This window comes from Rhinopithecus bieti, unplaced genomic scaffold (genome assembly GCF_001698545.2).
Source record: "Rhinopithecus bieti isolate Rb0 unplaced genomic scaffold, ASM169854v2 scaffold_64503, whole genome shotgun sequence".
Taxonomy (NCBI): Eukaryota; Metazoa; Chordata; class Mammalia; order Primates; family Cercopithecidae; genus Rhinopithecus; species Rhinopithecus bieti.
In genome coordinates, this window is record NW_016825208.1 from 1,206,782 (window position 1) to 1,217,596 (window position 10,815).

Genomic DNA, 10,815 nt, shown 5'->3' on the forward strand with positions numbered 1-10,815 from the left:
ATTCTTGTGGTTCAGCTCCTGAGTCTCTGCTCATGACCATTGGTATGTTGTATGCCCAGGACCTACCGGTAAGAAGTGGGCTCGAAGTTCAAAGAAACGTGAAGACTGGATCTTCCTGCAGCTCTCAGTAGCATGGGTTGTGGACACCTGTTCCAATACATCGTGGCTGCACATGCAGTTCTGATTCTCTCTGTGTCTGCTCTTCTTGCCAACTAATGACACATTCATCAAGGATCCCTTCTGAATCTCCAAGAGGACCTGATGGTTTCAGTTAATTACTATTGTCCCTCTTTGATAAGGTCTTCTTTGACAGGTGACCTCATAGACTTGTTTGGCCAATTATCTGGTGTTCAGACTCCCACCCCGGCCCGATCATCTGCAGTCACGTCAGAAGGGACCAAGGGGGGCCTGGAAGGCATCTTCAGTATAACTGACTTCTATCCTGTGGAGAGACCCTGGGGGCTGTCAGTCTTCTCCCACTCCTGGTACAAGTTCTCTTGGTGACATTAACTCCATCTGGGATGCAGGAATTGCTAGCTGTCACCTTCAGGGGTGTTCTTTCCTTGGCTAATGTCTTGCTCTTAGATTTGGGATCTTATGTTTCTCTGAGATCTGCAGCTTCACGCCAAATAACTATACCTATTTTCTGAACATCTACACTAGGCTCTTTCTCCTCCCCTCTCCTTCCAACCCCCAACTCTCTGCCCCAGTACTTCTTGTGCAAACGATCCAGACTGGCTTTCCTTAGACACCACTTCTCCCTTCATTCCTGACTCAGAAACCTCACTATGTCTTGGTGTCAACCATTTAGTCTGCTGACTTCTGGTCTTCCCCATTCCTGAACATTCCAGCCTAACCAGGTCGGTTTCCTCACACTCCTACAAAGGTGCTGTGGCTTTTTCCTACCTCTACGCTTTCATTCATGTGGTTACCATGACCTAGAATGTTCTCACCTTCCTCTCCCACTTGTCCAATCGCCACCTCCCCCACAAAACCTACCCTGACTTTTCCAGCCTCTCTGTGTCTTTCCTCTGAATTCCCAGAGCACTTAGCCCCTGTGATTCCTAATTCAGTGCAGTTACACACTCTCTTCTTATTCTGTGTGTGTTTAGTCATAGCTCCACAGCTAAATTATAAACTTCTGGATGGGGAAGTGGAATTTATTTGAATTTTTTTATCATTCCATACTTCATTTCAAAAGGGGAAGTGGCTTTTTTAAAAAAAAGATGAAATGAAAAAGGATGAGTTCATGTCCTTTGTAGGGACATCGATGAAGCTGGAAACCATCATTCTCAGCCAGCTATCGCAAGGACAGAAAACCAAACACCGCATGTTCTCACTCACTGATGGGAATTGAACAATGAGAACACTTGGACACACACAGGGTGGGGAATGGGGAACATCACCAACAACGGGCCTGTCGTGGGGTAGGGGGAGGGGGGACGGGGAGGATAGCATTAGGAGAAATACCTAATGTAAATTGACCAAGTGTAATGGGTGGCAACGCACAACCAACATGACACAGTACACATATGTAACAAACATGCATGTTGTGCACATGTACTCTAGAACTTAAAGTATAATAAAAAATAAAAGAAAGCCAGAATACACCAAAAAAAAAAAAAAAGATGAAATGAACATACCTGAATGTTTACGTTTTAGACACTTTAGCAGACACCCAGCATGTATTTAATTCTGACAGCAATCCCAGGTCACAGATACCATTACCCTTATTTTAGAGGGGTGAGTACAGAGGTTCAGAGAGGCTAAGTAATTTGCCCAAGGTTACAGAGGCTTTAGGTGTCAGGACCCAGACCTAAACTCAAGTCTGACTCTGTAGCTTTCACTCTTTGCACCACCACGTGGCTTGTTTTATTCTTGTGGCCATGTTTTATTCCTTATACCTCTCAGTATGGTATTGACTACTTTGGCAAGGGCTCAATAAATACTGAGCAAAAGGTAATTGATGGCTCCTTTTAATCAGAGGATTGAGAAGAGCCTTTATGCTTTCTTATTAATTCATTTATACATACATTTAAAATGTTACTGGACACCAATTATGAGCCAGACTCTGTTCTAGACATGAGGACACAGAGTATGATGCCTGCTCACCCAAAGAAGTGAGGCTTATACAAAAATGACTAATATACAATTGTATTCATTATCCATTACTCCATAAAAATTACCACAAATTTACTGCCTTAAAACAACACACGGCCAGGGGCAGTGGCTCACGCCTGTAATCCCAGCATTTTGGGAAGCCAAGGTGGGTGGATCACCTGAGGTCAGTAATTCAAGGCCAGCCTGGCCAACACGGTGAAACCCCGTCTCTACCCAAAACACAAAAGATTAGCTGGGTGTGGTGGCAGGCGCCTATAATCCCAGCTGCTAGGGAGGCTGAGATAGAAGAATTGCTTGAACCTGGGAGACATAGGTTGCAGTGAGCCAACATCGTGCCACTGCACTTCAGCCTGGGCAACAGAGTGAGACTCCATCTCAATAAACAAAAACCAAAAAAACAAAAACACACACACACATTTATTGTCTCACCATTTCTGTGGGTGAGAAATTTTGGCACAGCTTCACTGGGTCCTCAGCTTAGACTATAATCAAGGTATTGGCTGGACTGGGTTCTCATCCGGCTCAGCTGGAGAAGAATCTGCTTCCAGGCTCACTCAGGTTGTTGGCAGAATTCAGGTTCTTGCAGCCACAAGACTGAGGGCCTCTGCTTGTTGTTGGCTGGAGGCTGGAGACTGCTCTTGGCTCCTAGGAGGGGCTCTAAATGGATAGGCCAGCAAGGAGGAGTTCTATACAATGCAACACAGTTGCCGGAGTGACACCCTATCACCTTTGCCTTATTCTATTGATTTGAAGTGGGTCACAGATCCCACTTACACTCAAGGGGAGGGGACCGAACAAGGGCATTCATTCTAAGAGGTGAGGATCACGAAGGGAAGCTGTCTTTGAGTCTGTCTTCCACAACAATAATAAATAAGTGCCAGGTGATTGGTGCAGACAACAAGTATTGCAGGAGCTCAGCTGGGCTTCATATGTGAGGTGGCGTCACTGCTGATGAGCTCGGGCCATTCAGAGGCCTGGAGGATCCTATTTTAATGAGATTATGAGAGATGGGCACTACTGTCAGTTCACAGGCAAAATGGAGATTTCACAAATAGTCCTGGAGACCATGGGCCCCGACCTCCACAGTGGCAGCCCCAAGCATGAGCCTGTCCTAGAAGGGGGCTGACCATTGTCCAAGAGTCAGAGGGTCAGGCATCAGGTGATGATGGTGGGCATGAAGAAATGGGGACATGTTCAGGAGCTGGCAAGCCCGAAGATGCACTGGGTAGATCTAATGGGGGCCTGGACAGGTTGGAGGAAGGAGAGAGAGGAGGCTGAGGTGAGCCTGAAGTGAGGTGTCCCAGGGATGAACAGGTCAGAGCTTCTGAGGACGGCTGAAGAAGCAATTCACTGACTCTTTTCTCCAACTGGGGATAAATTATCTCTAATTTCTGTGGAGCACTCCTAGAAACAAAGAAATCCTTCATAGATTAATATGTATTCATGTATTCCACTGACTCTTCCATTGGCCATGTAGCATGCAGACACAAAAGCTAATGGAGCAGTGGGTCTCCTTGACCGTGACGAAGACCCTGTGCATGTCTGTGATGTGTGGGTTTATATATACGTGTGGGAAAGAAGAAGGGACAGCTCATACCTGTTCAGTAAGTCACCAGCATTCTAGAAGAGAGAAAAAGCGAGAATCATAATTGGTTCTCAGGTTCCTATCACCTCCAAATTCCTTTCCCAATTCACTCTTGGAGGCCACTCTGGGGTGCCACCTTGAGAACTGGGGGAACATAGCAACACCCCTCTTCTGTGCCCATTCTGCTGCAGCAGCACTCTGTAGCTTGGAACAAGCCATGTCTACCACAACTCACCACATATCACACTGGCCCCTCCCTCTTACACCTCCCAGAAGGGTGATGCAGATGGGCTGCCTACTATTGGGGAGAAACCCAGCCCTTGGGGGAAGCCTCAGGGTATGTACCTTCAGTGTGTTGGTGTCTAATTCCTTGGCTGTCCTCTCCAGATCAGTGACCAGGCTGCTGAGCTGTGTTACTGCCCTGGAGATGTCAAGGATTCTGGCCACTTCTGCTGGCATGTGCTCCAGCTGGCCCAGCCACTGCTGAGGGAGGGCATCCAGCTGTTCCCTGGTTTGGTGCTGGCTCTCCAACCCAGCCTCCAGCCTGTGGTTCCCATGGTCTACCTGAAACTACAGGAAAGGGACTCCCTAAGACTCAGTGTCAGGTGGCTCCCTCCTGGATATTTACAGTCTCTGAATGTCTGAGCAGGAAAGGGGATTCCTCAATCCTCTTCCCCTCATGGTATTGCCTTTGTGTGTCACAGGTATTGCAGAAGCAGCTGTGATTCTCATAAAGGCAGGGACACCTCCCCTTTCCACCTCACTCTCTGAATATCTACAGATGCCACGTGACCAAGAGGAATAGAAAGGTAGACTGTCAGAGACAGAAACGGAGGTTTATTGCTTGTGTAGTAATTTTCAATTGACGAGACACTGGTCTCCTTTGATCCTTACTGTGAGCCAGGACTGGTTCTCATTTAACATATAAGTCGCATAAAGATCAGAGGGCTTAACTTGTGTAGGTCACTCAGCCAGCAAACCTTGACACCAAGGCCAACACCCAGGTTTTCAGCCTCCACGACTATCTGCCCACACCAGGCTTTTCCAGGGACAGACAGATGTCCAGAACAGTTAAGTAAGGGCCCCTGAGAATATTCCGGGGAGTTCTTCCCGGGAACCCGAAAGACCCACCTGCAGAGCCTGCAGTTTCTTTTCCTCCTGAACCTTGAGTCGCTGAAGTTCCGCAATGTCCTTTCTGAGCTTCCTGCTCCGGCGGTTGAGTCGTTCCTAAAGAGACAGACACACCCGCTTGTCAGACTGGGAGTGAGGGGGGCACCCACTGGGAGGAGTCAGTGGAACACAGTAGGGGGCCTGATCGCAGGATGAAACTAATGTAAAATTCTGCCTACAAAGAAATGTTTTTAGAGCGTCATGGTTGGAGTAGGGAACTTGAGAGGTTATTTATTGGATAATGATGGGGGGAAATAGTAATGGGTAATTTTTTTACAGTCTTAGAACTACAGAAAAATAAAATAACAGATAGCAACAGAACAATTCCTACTTCACTTCAGGGTGCTTTCTCTCAACATATAAAAGTTATATGACAGTCTTCTAGCACTCTTTACTATTTTACATTAACAAGTGAAGCCAGTCTGGAGAGAATTGCCTTAAAGAGGAGATGTCAAACCTCTGCTACCACTGCTCCCTGGTCCTCACTAGGATGAGTGACAAGATAGAGCCCCTTACTAGGTGCAAACCCATAGCCCAGGCAGGCAGTGCCTTCTTTCTCAATCTTAAATCAGTATCTGGATGGGTCACTGTGTCCTTGAAGCTATGGAGATAATGAATGATTTGAGTTTCTAAAAAAGTTTTGCTTTCAGGTTTTTGATGACCTAAAAGAGAAGCAAAAATAACAACAAATGCTATAAACGGCTGCCCGTGGTTCGGGGGGCGGTTGGAGGGTGGATGATAAAATGGAAAACAAAGCGAGAAGAGATTTGTGAACGAAAGATCAGGACGCGCTATTAGCTGAAAAGTGTGTGTTTCACTAAATATTTCCCACTTCAGATTTTTTAAAAAATCTTTTTTGAGGAGATTTTGGAGATGTGCAGGTAGAAGTCAGGGGATGGTGAACGCAACTGAAATTTCTTTCTGGCCTGAGACTTTGCTGGTGAAATCAAGGTCAAAGGACTGTGTGTGTGAGGGGTCAGCAAGGGCATTTGGCAAACAGAAAGCTGCAATAAGCAGAGAAGGCAGTGATGTCACCACGAAGTTACTAAAAATGTGTCATGTCACTGGGTGTTACCCGAAGGCATTTCCCAGCAGAGACAAAATAAAAAAGTCATAGGAGTGGGAGGTAATAAATGGGCACCACGGATGTCGCTCATGAGTCTCGCTGAAGAAGGTGACAGGCTGGGTTGGTGTGGAATTGTTTGTGTGACCACAAGAGTTCAGGTCCTGAAAAGCACAAATATCCTTCACCCCTTGCATCTACTCACTTTCTGCCCTCACAGTCAAGTTGTTTGGTGTTGCTATCTTCACCTCCTCACTGTCGTCATTCCTCAGCCAGCCGCCTTGTTTCTCACCACTCCTTTGAAGCATCTCTCTCCAGGGTCACCTGCGATTTCCAGCCATGAAATCCGCAGGTGCCTTTCTGCACCTCCTCTCCACCCCATCCTTCCTAGATCTGTGCTTTTTGCCACTGCTTCTTTGTCTCTTCATTTTTCCTGTAAAAAGAAGCCTTGAAGTTGGCTCTTCAACCCTTTTCTATCTCAAACTACGTCCTTAGCTTTCCTATCTGAAGGCTTCAGATCTTAGAATTCCAAAACCAAATATTTCTTCCTAGCAGTCCATCTCATGCTTCCAAGTGAGAGCTAAGTACTGCCTACTGCCCTACTGGCAGCTCAGAATCAATATGGTAGGCTCAAGCATGCTGCCCAGTTCCCCACCCTCTTCTGCAGTCCACTCCTCTTGACCTTAGTGTTTCTGACATTGGGACTGCCATTCTGCCTGCCATTCAGCTTGAAATCTGTCATATTTCACCTTTGTTGATGTTACTCCTCCTTCAAAATGGCTTCTCGGCAACAAAGATAAGCCCAAACTCCTTCACCCAGCATCCAAGGTGCCCCAGGACCCAGCCCCAGTTGACATTGTCCGGGATTCTCTCTCTGCTTGCTCTCAACTCTCTTCACCAGCCCACAACATTGCTTTCTGCTTCCTGAACACACCGGTGCAGCCACACCTCCTCATGGCTATCTTTTACTTCCCTCTGTCAGGAATGCTTTATTTTTCTGCCTGCCAAACTCAGGCCTATTAAGGTCCAGTTCAAAAAGCCACAGTCCTATCATCTGGCAGTTTAAAATTTAATAAAGCCGACTACAGACACTGTGTAAATGGCAAAGATAACAGCAATAAAGATAAAGGCATAGAACAACTGAAGATGATACAGACATATTGTTTATAATATTCAAAATGAGTAAGGTAAAGTCCTCTGTTTCTAAAAAATACTTTTCACCAATTTTGCATTAAAATATTTAACAGGTGCATATCATATAAATAAGACACTCATTAGCATTGAAACGCCAAATTCTGTACACTTTCACCTAGCAAAATGTTCCTTAGAGAAAAAAAGACAAGTTGAAATCTAGAAAATAGTCAAAGACATGTTTTGTCTAAATGAATATTTTAAAATTCTGTCAGACATTCAGATTAAATCATATTAAATTTTTAAAATCTGACAAAAAAGGGCATTAAATTTGTTCTAAAACAACTTGCTAACACAACGTACAAAAGAAAAGTGGTTAACAGACAAGAAGTACCTATCCCTGACACTTAAAAAAAAAAGAAAGGAAAAAAGAAAAATTAACAGCTTTCAAAATGCGTGCTCCTTACAGAACTGTGTCCAAAATATGGATTAAAACAACATCACTCACATGATTATGACCTAGAAAATGTCAGAAAATTTTTAAAAAATATATGAGTAAACACATGAGCTCAGCAAAGAACCTCATTTGAATCTACAAGTAAAGATTGTCAAAAAGATAACGTTATAAAATACATAGCTATCCTCAATAAGAGTCAGGGCACATGAGGTTTAAGTAAAGACAATTTAATATCTGATTCAGATACACAGTGGAAAACTGTTAGTGATATATCTGGGTACTAGTTGAGAAGACTAACTAAACCTCCAAAAGTCATGATTCTTAAAGTAATCAACAAATTTAATGCAATAATCATTAAAATCTTACAGAATGCTCTATAAAATTTAGAAACATTGTAAAAAAGCACTCACCTTAAATGACAGCAAAAATATCAGATAATAAAAATTATTAAATGGCAAAAATGCTGTTAGATTTAAAAGTAAACCATAAAGTAACATGTATCAAAACCATAATAATAACAGGAAGAATAATCAATGGACTAGAGTAAAAAAAGCAGCCCATCAGAAGAACATAATTTATGTCAAGCGAGAAACAACACATAAATGTGGAAAAGATTCACTATCATATAAATATTTTGGGAATGACTGGATACCAGAATAAAGAAAAATTAACCTGGAGTCATCCTTCACACAACATACTACATGAAATTCCAAGTAAGCCAGGAATTAATAAATCTTTAAAAATAAAACAGAGCAGCACACTCTTATCAAACAAATTTCTGTGTATTTAAGACATGGAGATTATATTATGAAAAAGAATAGAGCCAATTTAAATACAAATTTCTAAAATTTTGCCCAAAAATATAATTGAGAAGAAATAACAGAATAAAAAATGTAGGTTAAACACAATTAATGGAGCTCATGATCCAAAAGATAAACTACTTCGATGCAGTCATGTAGAATGTATGCTCTGATTCTAGGGGAAAATGCAGACTACGAATCTTCATGGATAAAAGCCTCACCACTACCAGCATTCATAATCAAGCAAAGTCAAACAACGTACATCACTGTCACACACTTACTAAACCAGCAAAATACATTAAAGTGATTGACACTGGCATTGGTTGGTCAGTGAGGAAACAGGTATACAAATAAGAATTTGTAGATTTTATAAATGTTTCAGTCTTTTTAGAGACAGTCAGGGATTATACGATTCTTTTAAAAGAACATAATTTACAATACTTAATCTACAAAGTTTAATTCAAATAAATAGAGACATGGTAAAAAAAAAATCAGTAAAAAATCCTCCTTAATTTTAAAAGTATGCTATCAATATCAATGAGTACACTTCTTCAGAATAACAATCACTTCTTCGGAAATACACTCAACTCCCTTACCCTCTCTCTCTGTATTGCTTTTCAGACAACTCCTTATCCATGGTAAAATGTGCCCTCACCTTCTTGTTTGCCGTCTGTCCTCAAGCAGCCTCCTGAAACATGTTAAACATTTCAGACCTCAAATTGGTGCTACATACTGTCTGCCAACCCTACATAGCTTCTCTTGTAAGCACTATCCCACACTGCATCACACCATCTTCTTTCTTTTCAAACCTTTCACATCCATCCTGATCCCACCCATACTGCTGATGTTCCTTCCTCACATATTATTGAGAAAATAAAAACCAAAACAAAACCTGCATTCCAAAACTTCAAAACTACGTATGCTTGCAGACACCTTCTCTTGTTTGCTGTTATTACTATGGAAGAAGTGTGCCTCCTCACAACCCAGCTCTCATGCCTCTGCCACCATCTTACTGAAGTGTTACCATCGTTCAATGCAACCTATTGTCTTCTCTTAAAATACCCTTCTCTCTTAGTAACTGGGACACCATTCCCCTTGTTTTTCTCCTGCCTTTTTGACAACTCATCCTGTCTCCTTTGCTGGGTCCTCCTCTGCCTACATCTAAATGACAACCTTTCCCAGAAACTTGCCCCAAAACTTCTTTTCTGTCTAGCCTCTTTTGAGGCTATTACATCAGTTTCCTTGGTTGTTTGTTTCTTTGCTTGAGACAGGGTCTTGCTCTGTTGTCCTGGCTGCAGTGCAGTGGTAAAATCACAGCTCACTGCAGCCTCACTCTCTTGGGCTCAAGCAATCCTCCCACCTCAACTTTCCAAGTAGCTGGGACTACAGGCGTGAGGCACTGCACCCAGCCCCCAATTGTCACATTCTTTTTTTTAAATCCTGTTAATTTCACTTTGTTGTTGTTGTTCTAGAGATAGTGTCTCACTGTATTGCCTAAGCGCGCTGGTCTTGAACTCCTGGGCTCAAGCGATCCTCCCACTTTGGCTTCCCAAAGTGCTGGGATTACAGGTGTGAGCCACCGTGCCCACTTGCCTTGGATTTAAATATTGTCTTTGTCCTGATGGATCTTTGTTCTAGGTTCTAGGAATATGACTCTGGAGATCTAAATTTGTGATCCAGCTGCATATGTAAGATCCTATTTTGATGTATCTCAACTAGGACTCAACTTGTCTTGAATGAAACTCTTGGTGTTGCATTCAAACCTGTTCTACCAAGTTCTTATCTTTCACATCATCCATTCAGTTTCTTAAGCCAGAAACTCATGAAGTCATCTTTGACCTTCCTCTTTCCTTCAACCCATATATATATATAAATATATATGTGTGTGTGTGTGTGTGTGTGTGTGTGTGTGTGTGTATATATATATATATATGCTATCCTTCCCCTACCCCCCCATGCCCTGACAGCCTGACAGGCCCTGGTGTGTGATGTTCCCCTCCCTGTGTCCATGTGTTCTCATTGTTCAGCTCCCACATACGAGTGGTTTTCTCTTCTTGTGTTAGTTTGCTGAGAATGATGGTTTCCAGCTTCATCCATGTCCCTGCAAAGGACACGAACTCATCTGTTTTTATGGCTGCGTAGTATTCCATGGTGTATATGTGCCATATTTTCATTATCCAGTCTATCATTGATGGGCATTTGGGTTGGTTCCAAGTCTTTGCTATTGTGAACTGTGCTGCAATAAACATACGTGTGCATGTGTTTTTATAGTAGAATATTTGATAATCCTTTGGGTATATACCCAGTAATGGGATTGCTGGGTCAAATGATATTTCTGGTTCTAGGTCCTTGAAGAATCGCCACACTGTCTTCCACAATGGTTGAACTAATTTACACTCCCACCAACAGTGTGTAAAAGCGTTCCTATTTCTCCACTTCGTCTCCAGAATTTGTTTCCTGACTTTTAATGATCGCCATTCTAACTGGC

The 10,815-nt window shown here is 43.0% G+C and overlaps 1 protein-coding gene across 4 annotated transcripts in view; it reads right to left on the reverse strand.

Annotated features, from left to right (window-relative positions):
* Nucleotides 1-2,515: 2,515 nt before the first annotated feature.
* The window catches only part of TRIM40 (tripartite motif containing 40), a 21,162-nt gene continuing 12,862 nt past the window's right edge, over nucleotides 2,516-10,815 (reverse strand). For 3 of the 4 annotated variants that reach the window (XM_017862937.1, XM_017862938.1, XM_017862936.1), the window contains exons 3-6: nucleotides 4,838-4,933; nucleotides 4,052-4,276; nucleotides 3,719-3,741; nucleotides 2,516-3,525 (exon numbers count right to left, since the gene is read on the reverse strand). In XM_017862937.1, coding sequence (XP_017718426.1) covers nucleotides 3,270-3,525; nucleotides 3,719-3,741; nucleotides 4,052-4,276; nucleotides 4,838-4,933 — 600 coding nt within the window. In that variant the 3' untranslated portion in view covers nucleotides 2,516-3,269. The remainder of the gene's footprint in view (nucleotides 3,526-3,718; nucleotides 3,742-4,051; nucleotides 4,277-4,837; nucleotides 4,934-10,815) is intronic. The other variant, XM_017862939.1, reaches the window with a different exon arrangement.